The 18294-nt window shown below is 42.1% G+C and overlaps 1 protein-coding gene across 5 annotated transcripts in view; it reads right to left on the reverse strand.

Moving 5' to 3' along the window:
* Window positions 1–3371: 3371 nt before the first annotated feature.
* The window catches only part of LOC115139923 (citron rho-interacting kinase-like), a 57691-nt gene continuing 42768 nt past the window's right edge, over window positions 3372–18294 (reverse strand). For all 5 annotated transcript variants that reach the window (XM_029677800.2, XM_029677802.2, XM_029677801.2 and 2 more), the window contains 11 exons: window positions 16094–16174; window positions 15799–15934; window positions 15533–15672; window positions 15321–15413; window positions 14984–15092; window positions 14433–14561; window positions 14164–14244; window positions 13903–13981; window positions 6707–6880; window positions 5532–5823; window positions 3372–4559 (listed from right to left, as the gene is read on the reverse strand). In XM_029677800.2, coding sequence (XP_029533660.1) covers window positions 4536–4559; window positions 5532–5823; window positions 6707–6880; window positions 13903–13981; window positions 14164–14244; window positions 14433–14561; window positions 14984–15092; window positions 15321–15413; window positions 15533–15672; window positions 15799–15934; window positions 16094–16174 — 1338 coding nt within the window. In that variant the 3' untranslated portion in view covers window positions 3372–4535. The remainder of the gene's footprint in view (window positions 4560–5531; window positions 5824–6706; window positions 6881–13902; window positions 13982–14163; window positions 14245–14432; window positions 14562–14983; window positions 15093–15320; window positions 15414–15532; window positions 15673–15798; window positions 15935–16093; window positions 16175–18294) is intronic.

The raw sequence follows: 18294 nt of genomic DNA on the forward strand, positions 1-18294 counted from the left end.
GAGTGTCATCTCTGAATGATGCTGCAAAGTCTGAGGGCTTGTGTTCATCTGAAACATTTCAAAAAATGTATTTTTTACCCCCACTCACATTTCTCTCTGACGAGAAGTACCATCATCCATCCTCTAGTAAAAGCTCTAGTGCTTCAGGAACCTCTTCCAGTGTCCAGAATAGGGCTGGACTGTGATGGCAAGACCTTTCAACGACATCTGGGGAACACCTGGATGAACTTGGGCAGAATTCTAACTTGAGTTATGTGTCTGAGGTTGGGACTCTACCCTAAGCAGGGAGAGGATTTATGAGCCACTGAGATCTAACAAGTGTTAGTTTGAATGGCATCAAGGTATGAATCCTCACCTAGCTGGTTTCACTTTGCCCTCTCTTGGTGTGAATAGGTGCCATAAACCGATAACAGACCGTGTGGATCAGGGGTCAGCAAGCCTGTTCCTGGAGTGACGCAAATATGGCAGGATTTTGTTCCAACTAGGCACCACGCCTGACCAACTGAGCTAATTGATCAGTTCAATGGTTGCCTAAATTAAACACACCTGGTCTTCCGGGTCGGTTAAATCAAACATGAAGTGCCTGCGGCCCTCCAGGACCAGGGTTACCTACTCCTGGTGTTGATAATGTTGACAGCTGGTATTATGACAGACAGCAATTCAGCACTGGCTCTCTCTTACACACGGCATCCCTGACTGGAAAGAGCATCTGATCGGAATGACAGCACGGTGGCGTTGTCACTTGATATCAAATACATAATATGCTCATGTCTGCCAGGGAGAGGCTGTGGAAATTAACTCGTTAACTTTGCCTTCATGCCCTTCACTTAAAATTAGGATGACCCCCCCCCCCCCTCCTAATTTACCCAGCAGGCACTGGGACCATGGTGGTGCTGGAGTGGACATGACATCATGTTCCATCCATCACAATCACGGTTTAATAGGAAGTGATGTAATGGTTGTCACGAAGGGATGTGCTTCTGTCATGTTTCTGCATCAGTTTCCTCCTGTAATGACAGGAACTCATTTAACAATATGTCCTTGTTAGCAGGAGGGGTGAACTAATTACCCAACACTGACTGCTTAGTTACTCTTTTGCTATTTGTTGAACATGAATTTTTATTGTAGGGCGTTCATTAGAGCCATAAATGCATCACAACGTGTCCCTTTGAACATCCTCATAGCCACCCTTGCATCATGTACTATATAAACCAAGGAAGTGCTGGATAGTACAAGGTGATGAAATGTGTAGTACAGCGTCTGTGTGGAACTTCCAGTGACACTAGAGGGCGCACTTCTCCTGGCTGGTTAGTGCAGTCTTCACCAGCTGAAATGAGATGAGTAGCTTCATTTATCTCCTCAGACACACCTTACCCTGCCCAAGGGCCATTCAATGACCTCGCAGATACATTTTTGTAAAATAAATGAATAAATAATAAATAAAATGAAATGAAATAATATATTCACATAAGTATATACCATTAAAGAAACTGTATAGAATCCTTGAGTAGTGGTTCACTAAATTAGTCAGCAAGTGTTTTTCTTGTGTTTGTTTTTTTTCATTTGTAATTTTTTTTTTGTAATTTTTCTTTTTGTTGTTGATTGCAGAAAAAACGAAGATGGATTTTTTTTTTCAGAGGACATGGTGTTCCTTTTTTTTTTTGATGCTGCCGTGGTGTTACCTTTTTAATGCCATCACTACCTTTTTTTCATTATTTATTGACTTTTTTTTTTTTTTTGAATTTTTGTCTCAAATTTAGACAATTGGATTGCCACAGGATAATCAGCGTTTATCAGTAGTGGATCTGAAGGGCCATGAGAAGATGACCCAAATCAATAAGAGATGGCCTATACTCTGACACACTGGTGGTCCAAAACAAGCAACCCTTGCTATACCCCCACTCATAATACATATACACACTACCTCTACCATACACAGATCCAGACAGAAAGTCCACACGTACATGGACACAGAGATCGTCTCCCTGCCCTCGCAGTAGTTCAGATTTGCTTTTCAGATGTTCATAGTCAAGAATAACCTTTTTGTTATTGATTTAGTGTTTTACAAGCTATCAGTTGGAACATTAAAAGTACAAAACAACCCTAGACTATATCCTGCTCAAGACTGCCAATCATTAATACTGACACCTGTTGTACTAGCAAGGACACCTAATTGAGTTGCAGGATTTCAGCAAATTTGGTTATAATTCGCACAGATCAGCCAGCCTATGTGCAAAAGGGCCACTGTATAGTTTGGACAGTCATTTTGTGAACTATTTGAGGGACAAAACTCGGGACTGTTGATTTCTTTCAATGCCCTTTTGAATCGCTTTTAGCATATGTGTTTCAATGGGCTGAGCTGAGTAGTCCATAGCTTCAGATCTCGATGCCATGCAGGTCTTTTTGGTTATCATTTCGCAAACTGAGGTTTGACATTGAGGGCTACATGAGGTCCAAAGTAATGTCTGGGCACTAATTTACTTCTGGCTTCCAGCTGTGTCCCTGCCGCCCTCTGCCATGTCGAGGACGAAGCTAGTGGGTATAGGGCCGTTTCACCATCACATGCATGATGGGCACCAAACTTGTCAATCCAACAATCCATTAATGTGAATGGTAAAAATATTTAAGTGACAATGTTTTTGCGCAGCATTTACGTTTATCAGAGTATACACTGCCACAGAAATACATTGAATAATAAAGCTGAAAATGAAAGTCTGCTGTTCTCGTCAGTATTATGTTACCCACAGAGGGACTCATGAGGAATGAGCCTGTTTTTCTTTCGGTGCTGTTGTGGGGCATGGCTGGATGTGATGGCAATATGTGGTAGAGGTTGTATTTTACGCATTGTCTGTCTGGAGGATCTCTCGCTACTCTTTGACCAGTTGGAGTTTTTAGGGATCTTGGTCTTTTGCTTATTACTGTTCACTGCCCATCAAGTAGTTTCTTGTACGACGCATCGCTTCAATGACCCGGTAAACAGGTGCGTTTGGGAGTGTGTACGAGATTGTGTCTCTCTGTCGGAGGGAGACTGGTGCCAAGCAGTTTTAACACAGTTCTGTAACAAAGGGATCACTTATGTGCTTTTCTTTTCCACCTTTTTCCCTTCTCTTTAACAAGCACTTTCAACCTTCTCATGTCTCTGTCCAAGAATACTTTTATAGCTGTTTCCTGGAACAGGACATAGCTGTTTATTATCTATTTTGTTTTGTTGAATTTGCTTTAAAGAGAATTACATTGATGTAGAATTAAAGTAAAATAAAATGGGCTATTTCCATCTATCATTTGCTAGCCGGAATCATTTCTCATGCAAAAGTTAATTATATGTAAACTGTATGGTGTAAAAAAATTAAAAAGGCATCTTGACACATTGCCAGGGTAGCTCAATCATGTTTAATGCGTGTACATTTTCAAAATTCAAGAAAACCTTTAGTTATTGTCTTGTATCGATGTATACTCATTGAATGCAAATTTGTGTAAATACACGACAGAAAACACAAACCCAAAAATCAAGGTAAAACTACTACTTCTGCTCTGAAATACTCATGCTCTTTGATGTGACAAAGGAAGCTTTTTTTTGTTGTTGATTTGTTTGAAAAAGAAGCGATTTTTAAACCCTGACAATTACTGGACTTCATAGATAATTCACTGCACAGAAGTAAGAACAGGACATCTGTACCATAATAAGCAGCTGCAGACTCCAGAACGAGCTGAGGGCATGGTTAGCCGGCTCCACTGCCTGCTGATTCAAATCAGACAAAGCTTATAGGCTTATTATTCATCTTAGGTATAGTTAAACAACACAAGGAACACTTGTAGCAAAACATTTGTCTGTTAGAAAGTATGGTAAGATACGCGTTGTTACTAAGCAATCATATGCAATTAGATATCAAAGTCCGTCTAGTCAAGAGGACCATACAAAGTTGATCCAAAAAGAAGACTGGTCATGTAGAAACAATGAATTTAGAATCCTGTTCAAAGTAAATCTCAAGTGAAAAGCTCATGTGCATTGCTCTCTCAGAACACATTTTATTTAAACGGTACATGGCTTATTGAATGTTCGCATGATTGACCGGCCATAGAAAAGCAAAAACTACAGTATTGCATCTGGGATGATGAGATTTTGAGATTGGATTTTGAGTCTCCCTGCAACATCATTAGAAACACTCCTTTAAAAAATATAGACTTGGCTTTACCAGCCTATTATTCCCTTTTATCTATAAAAATTGGAACAACAATATTTACAACTTGATTTTACTACTTATAAACAGTGTATCATAGATCCATAGGGTTTCCCTGCAAACGCTGCTCTGTTAAACAACCATTTCCATGAATACAGGTATCAGAAAGGACAGGATTGTCAAAGAAAATGTCCCCAGTGCAACAGTGTATGTGTTGGTAAATGGATCACGATTGCACTATATACAGGCGATGGGGTATGACTTGGTTTTCTGGTTGGTCGCCCCTCGATGGCGTAGCCATGTGCAGAGTGAACAGAGGCTCTCACAGCTCCTCTTTTAAGCCTCTCCTTATGTCACTCACACAGAAGACTGGTCCCATACCTGAAATACAGAGAGAGCCATAGAAGATCAACTCTACTCATGTGGGTCATTCCACCAATTAGGTTCCTTTTGAGTAGTGTAAACAAATCTAATTTTAACATTCTGTCATAAAGAGCACATTTTCAACTGAATTAAAATCAATATTTTTTAATCTGTAAAAATAAAAATACTATTAAGTGCCTGTCAACAAGTAAGAGCCAAATAAAATAGCAGGTTTACAACTTCATCTATATCTGCCATGAATGGAAGCTTGTTGAGTGCAACAGCGAGGGGCAATAACCATTTGTTACAACATTTCTAGCCTATCTATGGGTAACAGGGTTGACGTGTTATGTTTGTCCCACTCAGTTTTCCACCCAAAAACACCAGGAAATGGCCAAAAACAGTAGAACCAACTCGTCTGCTTTTACACTATGATTTGACTATTAGATGTCTCTTTAAAAAAAGATATATAATAATGAATAGTTTCACCATATTAAAACGAGCATTCAGTTCATGTAACAGGGTTGACCTTAAAATGATTCACTAATAACATGATATAAATCATCTTCAGAATTGACTTCGTCAAATCAACAAAATAACTAGGGCTCTATGATGGTGAAAACTTGGAGAAATGTTGGGGTTAGGTGGGTTAAAATCTTCCTGGAAGTCAGTGTGTGCACAGATGGTCATGTTAAAATGCTGAGTTTTGGCACTTTAGCAAGTCTATATTCATATTTAAAAAATCAGATTTATTGAATTTTCCATGTCTATCTTAAAGGGCACTTCATTTAATATAACAAGCTTTTACAATTTATACATTTGTGCACAATATCTACTTAAAATATTAATGGGATGCAAAGGGCACTCATTTCGTGGAATGACCCATGTAGTAATGAACTGTAGTGTACCAAATTCACAATCAATCCTAACATTTTTGGCCAATTGATGTAATAGTGATGGAATTCCTAGTGTGGGTGTGTATGATTGTACCTTATTGACAGGGGTGAGCTGTGTGCGGCGGTCAGAGCCGGTGTGGAGACGTTGGTGGTCGTCAAACCTCCCAGGGGATCTCTCTCTGCGGCTGTCTAGTCTGGGGCCTGGGGACTTCTCTCTGTCCAGGGGGCGTGCCGGGGACTTGTCCCGCCGGAACTCGGTTCGGCCCTCCCGGTAGCGGTGTGGTGTGCTGGGCTCACGGTGAAGCCCCTCATGGCTGCCAGGGCCTGAGGCCAGACGCTTGGAGATGTGCTCTGTGTATGTGGGTGGACCTCTCTTACTGGGGCTGCTGTAGAGACGAGCAGAAGACAAATAAATGTATGGAGACAAATAAGCTGCTGTTGTTTCAGCTCAAATTAGAGAAAATTCAGGGCTAAAATCATTACCATGCAGATTTGGGCTTTAATCGACAAAATAACAATGGCTGCGATACACTGAGCGAACAAAAAAATAAGAACACCTCGCTAATATTGAGTTGCACCCATTTGCCCTCAGAACAGCCTCAATTTGTCAGGGCATGGACTCTACAAAGTGTCAAGCGTTCCACAGGGATGCTGGCCCATGTTCACTCCAATGCTTCCCACAGTTGTGTCAAGTTGGATGTCCTTTGGGTGGTGGACCATTCTTGATACACACAGGAAACTGTTGAGCGTGAAAAACCCAGCAGCGTTGCAGTTCTTTACAAAAACTGGTACGCCAGGCACCTACTACCATACCCCGTTAAAAGGCACTTCAGTCTTTTGTCTGTCTTGCCCTCTGAATGGCACATACACAATCCATGTCTCAAGGATTAAAAATACTTCTTTAACCTGTCTCCTTCCCTTCATCTACACTGATTGTAGTGGATTTAAGTGACATTAGTAAGGGATCATAGCTTTCACCATGTCAGGCTTTCATGGACAGAGCATGTGTTCTTAATGTTTTGTACACTCGGTGTATATTTGGCTTCCAAGCTTTGCTAACAGCAATGCAAACTCAGAACAGTAGGTGGCACTGAAGCCCCTTTCAACATTTAGCACAAGACTTGTGACGCAGTGTATCTAGTATTCTAGTTTCCTTTGTTTACTTGTATGTGCATCTACTACCCTTCACCATAGATGTAGTTAATGGTACAGTAGTTCCGGTCCATTAGCTAAAGGTTTGGGGTCTAGAACATGACAGAGAGCGCTCACCCCCGGCTGGAGCCGGTCCTCTGCAGCTCCCCAGACTCCCTGACCAGGTTGCCCTTGCAGCAGATAACCCGCAGCTTGTTCTGATAGGACGAGGCCAGGTAGATGGCCCCGGAGGAGATTGCTGGACCCAGGTAACGGGGGTTAGGGATGTCCAGATGGGCTAGAACTGGAGGGCTACACACAGGTACACAGACACAAGCCTCATTTATACCTGGTTCTAACATGCTTCCTTTGTCTTGATCTTATCCATCTTGTGATTGTGCCCAAGTTGTAGCTGTTGCATCTACACATGGTAGTAACATGTGTCTCTCTTGCATCCACTGTGTCCAGATATGCTGTTCTCTCCCTGTATGCAAATCATTTGACAGATATTCTTTCAAAAGAATATTTGTATTTATTTGACATAAAAATACATCCCCTCATGAATGGTCTACCATATAGCCAGTTAGACAGATTTGGACAGCAATGATTTATAATTAAAAAAATGAGACTACAAGGACAAAACTGTTGATGCTACAATGACAATGAAAATATTTCATAAACCAAGAGAGGAATTGCTAAAAACTCAACCAAAGAAGAAAAACAACCCAACTGTCTTTTGCACCAAGTACACTGGGTGTTTGGAGAAAATGAAAGCAATCCTGACAAAGCACTGGCATATTCTGCAATTGCACACCTCTTCAAGGAACCTCCACTAGTGGTCTATAAGTGCGATCGCAATATTGGAGATCTGACCTGGCCCCTGAGCCCACTCAAACACTCTTGACACCCATTCCAAATGGGAACTACAAATGTGGCTCATGTGCACAGTGCAATAGCACTATAAAAACATCCTTCTTCAGACACCCACATGCAGGTTGAGAAATCCCTGTTAGGGGAATCTCATCACCTGTTCATGTGGGAAAGCCTACGTAGGACAAATGAAAAGACAATTAAAACAACGCATAGCTGAACACGTCAGCTCAATCAGGTGTAAGAACAGTGACTATCCAGTAGCAGCTCACAATGTTGAAGCGAACCATCCCATCTCCTCCCTCAAATACACAGGCGTTGGGCATGTTGCTCTACCAAGGAGAGGTAACATCGAGATCCTAAAAACATTGACCCCTAGTGGTCTGAATATGGACTTTGATCTCAGGCCCTTACGAACAATTCTCTCATTTATGAACAAGTCTTATCAATTGATCTATTCTTTCTACAGCCTATCAGCGTACACCCAATATGTTCCCCCTGTTCATGATGCATGAAATGAAATAGGAAACTATTAAATATGTGAAAGTGAATTAAATAATGTATGTTGAAGCTAATATTATGTACAATATTACATTGTTTCCATATGATAACAATAGCCTAATATATATTTTTTTTAATTAACAGTTTCACTCAATTCATTCTAAGTGACTTAATCATTATGACACACCCCTCACCATTGTCATTGGTTGCACTAATTGCACTGTTAGTCTACATAACCTGGTTAAAGAGTTAATGACATTACCCTGAAAAAGGCACAGTGATGCTGAAAGGTTGGTGATTTACCCAATAAATGACTGGGAGTTTATATATGGAGTGTGTGACACATGTTTTTTTTTTATAGCTTTAAGACTCATATTGATGCCATAAGGTAATGGTGTGACTTGTCAATGATTTTAGAGGACAAGATCATGATGGTTTAAATGATTTGACTGTCCAGATCTGTCTACACTTGTAAGATATCCAAACACAATGCTTTTCTGACTAGCTCCGGATGTGGTCAGAAAGATCACAATGTGTCTTAATCATTTACATCTGTCTGAAAATGTGGACACAATCAGAATGTTGACAAGATCAGGACAAAGGACGCATTGTTAGAACCAGGTATAAACAGGGCTATAAATGCAGGGTTAGGACCAAGGCCTAGATTCAATCAGCTAGAGCAGGGGTCCCCAAACTTTTTCCTGTGAGGGCCACATAACTTTTCCCTTCTCTGATGTGGGGCCGGTGTCAGTTTGTAACAGAAAAAGTGTGACGATCGTAGGGGAGCTTAAAAAATTTATTGTTTTCCAGAAAGCCACACATAACCAAATAACCCTTTCCAGGTTCTTTACAGAAAAAAAGTCAGGAAACAAATAATAACACTATTAATGAAATAAATAATAACTAAATAACCCTCTCTGAGTTCTTCACAGAAAAAACAGGAAATAAATAATAACTAAATAACTCTCTCTGGGTTCTTCATAGAAAAAAAAGCCATGGAACATTAACTTTCTGTCGTGCCATGCACAATCTTAACAGATAAAAGTTCAGCTCAGTTGTCAGAGCAGAATCTCTCTGACACATATGAGCAGTCTCTTAAAGTTCTTGTGTTCCTTCCTTATAATCCTTTTGTAGGTTCATCAGTGTGAACTGTGGGCCTGCATCTGGCTGGTGAGAAGTTGAATATCAGGTTCCATTCTAGTTACAGCCAGTCTCAAGCACTGATGCAAATGTTCATCTGTCAATCTTGATCTCATCGGGGTTTTCAGCAGTTTCATGCGAGAAAAGGTTTTCTCGCAGATATACGTGCTGCCAAAAACTGTGGACATTTTCATTGCGTGTTTTTTGATGTTTGGATATGTGTCGTTTGGGAGGGCGGCATAGAAGTCAATGAGACTGTTGGGCTTGAATGCGTCTTTCAGAACATCACAGTTCTGTAACTCAGCCAACTCAAACTGATATGAAGGCTGGGCTTCATCAATGTCGGCAACAAAGGGGTTCTGAAAAAGACGGATTTCTTTTGCATGAACATGTAGTTCACTGAATCGCACACCGAACTCCGCCTTCAGCATTTCCAGTGCTTCCACGCACTTTTCAGCTGGGAACGGGACCGCTGGGTTCTCTGTCGACAGGTTTTGGGTAGCAGGAAGATGGACGAAGTTGCGCTTTTTCACTTGTTCCAAAAGCAGCGCTAATTTCACCTCAAATGCTTTTATGTGTGAATAGATGTCGCAAATGAGTTTCCCCTCGCCTTGTAGCTGCAAGTTAAGGCTGTTAAGTATTTCTGTCACGTCTGTTAAAAATGCTAGGTGCCATTTCCATTCTGGGTCGATCAGCTCTGGGACCGTTTTGTCTTTTAAATGAAGAAATGCGTTAATTTCGGGTAGCAGCTCGTAAAAACGCCTCAAAACTCTGCCGGGCTCAGCCATCGGACCTCTGTGTAGTACAGCACATCTCCGTGCGTAGACTCCAGTTCAGACAGGAATTCTTGGAACTGCCTGTGTTTAAGTCCCTTTGCTCTGATGAAGTTTATGCACGACACCACAACCTTCATTACAGAATCCCACTTCAACACTTTGCAGCACAGTGCTTGCTGGTGAATTAGGCAGTGGACTCGTAGCGGGGCGGTGAGACCCCTTTTTTCCAACTCCCGGTTCATGCGTCCTATTAGACCGCGAGTTTCGCCCACCATGCTAGGAGCCCCGTCATTCGTGATGCTAGCTAGCTTTGACCAGTCCAGGTCCAACTTCTCCATGGTTTGGCACACTTTGTCAAAAATATCCTCTCCCGTTGTAGTCCCTTTGAGACTTTGGAGGGCTGCCAGCTCCTCGCATATCTCAAAGTTTGCGCTAACTCCACGAATAAAAATGAGCAGTTGCGCTGTGTCTTGCACGTCCGTGCTCTCATCCAGTGCTAATGAAAAAAAGTCAAATTCTTTCGTCTTCTGCTGCAGCTGGGCATATACATTACTCCCGATTTCTTCAACGTGTCTGGTGATTGTACTCACCGACAGACTTACGGCATTAAATGCATCTTTCTTCTCGGGACACACCTCCTCCGCGACAGCATCCATACCTTTCTTAACAAACTCTCCGTCAGTGAAAGGCTTACCGCTTCTTGCTATCAGTTTAGCAACCCGAAAGCTGGCCCGAACGGATGCCTGGTTCAGCTGAGCTTGGCGTACAAATGTATTCTGCTGAGATAGTAGTCCACTTTTTAGCTTTGAGAGTTTGTCTGCTCGTATTTGGCCTTGCAATCTATCGTACTTGTCTTTGTGACGGGATTCATAGTGTCGGCGAAGATTGTATTCTTTGAATACCGCCACCGTCTCTTGACAGATGAGACAAACAGCCTTTTCTTTGCATTGAACAAAATAAAATAGTTTGTCCACTGCAGGTTAAATACCCTGCATTCTGAATCAATTTTTCTCTTACCTAACCTTTTCGCCATTATTCCGTTCTCTCTTTGACAGGGCCGGGCCTAGGATTTTTTTTCTGGAGGCCAAATAAGAAAAAAAATCGATAGCGTCTCTGGTATTGTTCAGAGGGCCGGGCCAAATGTGCTGACGGGCCGTATCCGGCCCGCGGGCCGTAGTTTGGTGCTAGAGCATTAATCAGCGTTAAACAGCGTTAGCCGAGATCTGCATAAAATATGTTTTGGCGGTGTTGGACGTGTAACTGCTGTATGACCTGGCAAATACCGTAGGTGAGTGGCTTCTTGTGTGTCACAAAACACTCCTTTCATTATTATTATTCCTACTGCGTTAAGGCATATCGGCTACGCGAAGCGAACGTATATGCGCACATACTCCTTAAAGACCTTCGCTTGAAAAACGATAAACGGCAATATTACGGTTTGTCCCTTTTGAGCCATCGTAGCACCAACATAGCAAGAAACACTTCCTCTAAATAGTCAGAATTAATTTAGATGTTTCTGCCAAGGAGGTCTTTGTCGCGCAATTTTAACTAAGCTAACTAATGTTTGGTTCAGTATTTTTAAGTGAAAAAGGGGCTTGAACATGAAGTGTTTGTTGTCAATAGAAGTAGTTATACAGTGGCCTCCGTAATTATTGGGACAGTAAAGCATTTTTCTTTTTTTGGCTCTTTACTTCAAATGTTTGGATTTGAAATCAAACAATGACTATGATGTTAATGTGCAGACTGTCAGCTTCAATTTGAGGGTGTTTTCATCATCCATATCGGGTGAACTGTTTAGAAATTACAGCACTTTGTACATAGTCCCCCAATTTTAGGGAACCATAACCAAAGGTATCACTTATACAGTGCATTCGGAAAGTACTCAGACCCCTTGACTTTTTCCACATTTTGTTACAGCCTTTTTCTAAAATTGATTGATGAAAAAAAAAAAAATTTAATCTACACACAATACCCCATACTGACAAAGCGAAAACAGGTTTTAAGAAAATGTTGCACATAAAATAATAAAATACCTTATTTATATAAGTATTCAGAGCCCTTTCCATTGATCATCCTTGAGATGTTTCTACAACTTTATTGGAGTCCACATGTGGTAAATTCAATTGCTTAGACATGATTTGGAAAGGCAAACACCTGTGTGTATATAAGGTCCCACAGTTGACAGTGCATGTCAGAGCAAAAACCAAGCCATGAGGTTGAAGGAATTGTCCGTAGAGCTCCGAGACAGGTTTGTGTCGTGGCACAGATCTGGGGAAGGGTACCAAAACATGTCTACAGCATTGAAGATCCCCAAGAACAGTTACCTCCATAAATCTTAAATGGAAGAAGTTTGGAACTCCAAGACTTCCTAGAGCTGGCCACCCAGCCAAACTGTGCAATCGGCGGCGAAGGGCCTTGGTCAAGGAGTTAACCAAGAACCCTATGGTGACTCTGACAGAGCTCCAGAGTTCCTCTGTGGAGAAAACCTTCCAGAAGGAAAACCATCTCTGGAGCTCTCCACCAATTAGGCCTTTATGGAAGAGTGGCCAGACGGAAGCCACCTCTCAGAAAAGGCACATGACAGGCCACTTGGAGTTTGCCAAAAGACTCTCAGACCATGAGAAACCAGATTCTCTGGTCTGATGAAACCAAGATGGAACTCTTTGGCCTGAATGCCAAGGGTCACGTCTGGAGGAAAATTGGCACCATCCCTACGGTGATGCATGGTGGTGGCAGCATCATGCTGTGGGGATGTTTTTCAGCGGCAGGAACTGGCGTGACCTGAAAATAGCTATGCAGCGACGCTCCCCATCCAACCTGACAAAGCTTGAGAGGATCTGCAGAGAAGAATGGGAGAAACTCTCCAAATACAGGTTTGCCAAGCATGTAGCATCATACCCAAGAAGACTCAAGGCTGTAATCACTGCCAAAGGTGCTTAAAGGTACTGAGTAAAGGGTCTGATTACTTATGTTTTTGTTGGTTCTTTTTAACCTCTTTTTGCTTTGTCATTATGGAGTATGGTGTGTAGATTGATGAGGGGGGGAAACATTTTAATCCATTTTAGAATAAGGCTGTAACGTAACAAAATGTGGAAAAGGTCAAGGGGTCTGAATACATTCCGAATGAACTGTGTGTATTAAAGTAGTAAAAGGGAAGTATTTGGTCCCATAGTCATAGAACACAATGACTACATCAAGCTTGTGACTCATTTGTTGGATGCATTTGCTGATTGCTTGGGTTGTGTTTCAGATTATTTTGTGCCCAATATACATTAGTGTTAAATAATGTATTATGTCATTTTGGGGTAACATTTATTGTAAATAAGAATAGAACACTTCTACATTAATGTGAATGCTACAATGATTACGGATAATCCTGGCTGAATCGTGAATAATAATAACAAATATCATACACCCCCAAAAATGTTAACCTCCCTTGTTATTGTAGTGGTGAGAGGTTAGCATGTCTTGGGGTATGATATTTTTGCGTCCACATTAATGTATAAGTGTTGAAAAACATATTCTATTCTTATTTCCAATAAAAACGCCTCCAAAATGACACAACCCATCTGTGTGAGGTGTTTACTTTCATTGCAAAGTAGATTTAACAAGAAAAGCTGTATGACCCTGGTTTAGCCCACTGCAGTAAAAGGTTAAAAGGTTAACGCAAGCCGCTTGTGGATTTGTCAGCTCCAGTTCCACCTCTGACACTGCCAAAACAACCGATGCGGATGTTAATCTGATTTCATCTAGCCCCAAGTCTGGAACAACAATACCCATCAGTCTATTCCGAGAGTTGAGAGGAATTAATAACATCATGCTAAAATCAATCATGTCTGCCATTTAAGCACAATGGATGAATAGAAAATGAAAATCAAACATGGGGGGGGGGCGGCGTTATTGGAGATCACTTCTCTATTATTGTGTGTTATTCTCAATTTGTGGCATTGATTGTGGTCGCATAGGCCTACTCGGACAAATACTGAAGCTTTTGTCATGTGCAAGTTCTTATTGTGTGAGTTTGTGTTTCGGTCGTTTTTTCTTTACCCAAGTGCAGCATGTCCCTGAACCTCGATCACATCCAAGGAGTTAAAGTATGTCACAAACAGGTAGGGCTCTCTGTAAGCTGTTCAAGACAGATAAGGAAAGGGTTACGTTACAAAAGTCACAAAATACGCTACTGGTACTCAGATTCACATTTCTAGCAATGTTCTTGTTATGACAATACTACATCAAATCCACCACAACGCATACCACTTTGTTAGAACTGTACTATGTGAAGATACAGATACTGTATACTGTACACACCAAAGGCCAGGGGCAGACGACTCCATTTGATTTCTTCAGTGCGGCTCCTTCGTCCGTATGCGTCCACAAACACTCCAAACTCTGTGACAGAACAATAGTCCTTAACTACTGTGTCGATGAATGTACCTTGGAATGTTTTACAATCATTCTGTGGTTGTGTGGGGGCAATACAACACAATGTTATATGATATGTACAGTAAAACAGGTAATGCAATATCACCACGGCAAGATGAATTTATTGCAATTGCAAATGCCAAGACAGATCTCACCATGGAAGCAGAGCAGGTACTCCTCCTTCTGCAGAGTGCTGGTGACCTGCATTATGGAGATGGGGAAGCTGTGGCAGGAGGAAGCAAACACCGCCGAGGCCAACGACATGTCCTTCTTATCCAGGAACTCTACAGGGGCGACACAGTGTGTAACACGCTCTCTGTCACAGATAGGGTGGTAGGTAGCCTAGTGGTTAAGAGCGTTGGGCCTGTAACTGAAAGGTCACTGGTTCTAATCCCGAGCCGAATAGGTGAACAATCTGTTGATGTGCCCTTGAGCAAGGCACTTAACCCTATGCGTTTAGGGTTGCATGAGCGTTCATGCAAGTCGTTCTGGATAAGCGCATCTGCGGAATGACTAAAATGTAAATATAGAATCAGCATTAGAATAACCATGGAAAGGATTTAGTGGCATCAACCTTTTTAACATGTGAATAGTAGAGAGGCTTGTTTACATGTAGCATTTTTGGATTGGTCACAGTTCATTTTCTGGTACTCATGAGTTCCAGTGGGTTTACTGAGAGGAACGACCAACAACGAAAGCCACTAACCCTCCAGGACATACTGCTTCATCTCAATCTCATAGAATTTGTTGGTGCCGATGATGATGCTGTAGCTGGTCAGGTGGATGCAGCTGCAGGGCTCCAGAGTCTCTATCTCCTGATGGAGGGGTGGTGGAAGGAGGTTGTTAGAGAACTAGCGAGGGGAAACAGCTGCTGGACTGATAGGAGGAACAGACTTTTCTTCAGGTACAGTTCAATATAAATGAGGTACATGTCTAGTCACTGTGAGCTGTCTTGTGGGTCAATTTAATTTCCTCTGTAACCAGAAAGTGATGTGTTTATCGTTCCATCTGATCATTTGTTTCAACTTTGAGGTGATACTCACCTTGCGAATGCAGAACTTGTTGAGGTTGTCATTGTAACGCAGAATTGTAATCTTGTTAGGCATTGCTGCACAGATACAAGGCCCATTATCTATCTGTAGACAGACACATCCACAATGTCATTGACAGTTATGATAAGGGATAAGCATTTCTTCGGTCAAAGGATGACCAATTGAATCAATGCCCCCAACCCCTAAGAAACCACTAGACTTACTCTGCCTGCAGAGAAGAGGTGGCAGCCCTTGACCGTCTCAAAGATAAATGGTTCCAGTTCAGACTGGGCAGGCAGGTGGGACTGGGCCAGAGACTGCTTCACCTTTTTAATCTCCACCAGACACAGCGCCCTCTCATCACCTACAGGCCAAACACAGACATTACCCCTCCCTTCAATTCAGTCGGACTGACAAATAAATGAGACAGTCGACGATGTACTCTATATATGTGCTGTTATCACTGATTGAGTCAAGTCGGCTTTCATACCAACAATCATCAGCAGCTTCTCATGCTCCTTCATGATGTGGATCTGGAAGACGGAGCCCAGGCCAGGGATGTGGGTCAGGGAGTTTTTGATTACATTCAGGGCGTACAGACCCTCCTCAGAGCCCACTAACACTATCTGTGAGAGGGGAAAGAACACACGTCACTGGTAGTGTACTGTACACTGTGGGACTACATGAAGTGCATATGTTATCAACACACATAAAAGTAGTAAGGCGGAAGAGAAAAACTATCCACCCATACACTCAAAAGTCTAGTTTACTCTTCATTATATTACCTGGTCTGTGAGGGGGAGAGTACAGTTGATGTCAAGCCTGTCATCTCCCTCCAGCTTCAGCAGAGAGTTCCCAAGCAGTTTCTGGTGGACGGGAGACAGACACACAGGGTCAGGAGGCTCACAGGTTCAGTATGGTGGGAGAGGCACAGTCGGGAAGCTGTCAGGCTTGGAACAGAAAGTGGGTTTATTTAAGGTAGTTGGGTGGGTGCAGAAACAGGGTAATCAGGCAGAGTGAACGGGGGGGTAGAGAGACTCCACAAAAGGGGTGTCAAACTCATTCCACGGAGGGCTGAGTTTCTGTGGCTTTTTGGTTTTTCCAATCAGCTAAAGACCTAGACAAGCAGGTGAGGGGTGTTCCTTACTAATTAGCGACCTTAATTCATAAACCAAGGACAAGGATGGAGCGAAAACCCACGGACATCCGGCCCTCCGTGAAATGAGTTAGACACGGGCTCTACATGGTAAGAAGAGAAAGCTGACAGTACTACCAGACAGACCATTTGTCCTGGCTACAGGAAGGCCTATTGTGTGCATAGGGCTGGTTATATCACTGTAATAGGCTCTGTGATGAGTATGTTCACTCATCATGAACGTTGAACACCTCGCAAAACATGACATTTGAGTAACGAAATATACAGCGAAAAATGCTATCCAATGATCTGATCACAATACATCAAATCAAAGATATTGAACAAAAGATAGTTGCCAGGTGCTACAACAGTCAGACTATCACTCACAGTCAACACAACTTCGATAAGACAATAGAGGAAAGGATGGTGGGGACAACCAGCGTGTGGTCACAGCGTGAGGTGAACAGCAGGAAGATGACCACGCGCTCAAGACAAACATGCACAGAATTATTCTGTTTTGTCATTGTAAATGTTGTACTGTAATCGTAAATGTATTATAATTGTAATTGCGTGTATAAAGTGCCTGTGTGTCTGGTATCAACAGGAAAGCAGACAAAAGTAGCCTCGTTAGACTCTTTACCTGGACCAGAGGAGACAGAACCATCTGTGTTTTGGACACAGCAGCCTATGTGCAGTGAAACCCCATGGAGCAGGCAGAATAGAGCAAATCAACAAAACATGCCCACATACAGGGACATACAGTATGACATGATGAAAAAGCAACAAACAGGAATGAGAGAGAGAGAGAAGAAGAGGGACAATTAACGCCACATATAAGAGACATCATGGATTATTTATAAAACTTTACTACTGCAGTAAATGATTAAAAAACAAAACCATTCACAATTATTTATACAGATTTAATGGATGGATGCATTATACTCAGGGTCCTATCAAGCATACAAGTATGCTGTAGCGAAGGAAAAAATCTGATGGTAAATGTAAAGTATATCCCTCATACAGTAAAAATACTGTTTTAACCTTTGATGAGTCAGACCTCAGGCATCCAAACAGAGAAACTACCTTAAAAGACAATAGCCAGGGAAACAGGGCTATATTTCCACCTGGTATTAATGACAGATATATAGTGTAGGTGAAAGCTGAATGAGGACCGACACTTTCCACCATTTAACAAACTCTTATAGTAAACGATGAGTTCTCTCTTGTTGCTGAGTGAGCCCTGTCATTAACTGTTGAGAGTCGAGCACAACCAGGATGTGGACATGAAGCTAGGGTTAGAGTTGAACTGGGATGTGGACATGAAGCTAGGGTTAGAGTTGAACTGGGATGTGGACATGAAGTTAGGGTTAGAGTTGAACTGGGATGTGGACATGAAGCTAGGGGTATGTTTGAACTGGGATGTGGACATGAAGTTAGGGGTAGGTTTGAACTGGGATGTGGACATGAAGCTAGGGTTAGGGTTGAACTGGGATGTGGACATGAAGCTAGGGTTAGAGTTGAACTGGGATGTGGACATGAAGCTAGGGTTAGAGTTGAACTGGGATGTAGACATGAAGCTAGGGTTAGAGTTGAACTGGGATGTGGACATGAAGCTAGGGTTAGAGTTGAACTGGGATGTGGACATGAAGTTAGGGTTAGAGTTGAACTGGGATGTAGACATGAAGCTAGGGTTAGAGTTGAACTGGGATGTGGACATGAAGCTAGGGTTAGAGTTGAACTGGGATGTGGACATGAAGCTAGGGTTAGAGTTGAACGGAGATGTGGACATGAAGCTAGGGTTAGAGTTGATCTGGGATGTGGACATAAAGCTAGGGTTATTGTTAGTGTTAA

The sequence above is a fragment of the Oncorhynchus nerka genome, linkage group LG13, assembly GCF_034236695.1.
Source record: "Oncorhynchus nerka isolate Pitt River linkage group LG13, Oner_Uvic_2.0, whole genome shotgun sequence".
In the NCBI taxonomy this organism is placed as follows: domain Eukaryota; kingdom Metazoa; phylum Chordata; class Actinopteri; order Salmoniformes; family Salmonidae; genus Oncorhynchus; species Oncorhynchus nerka.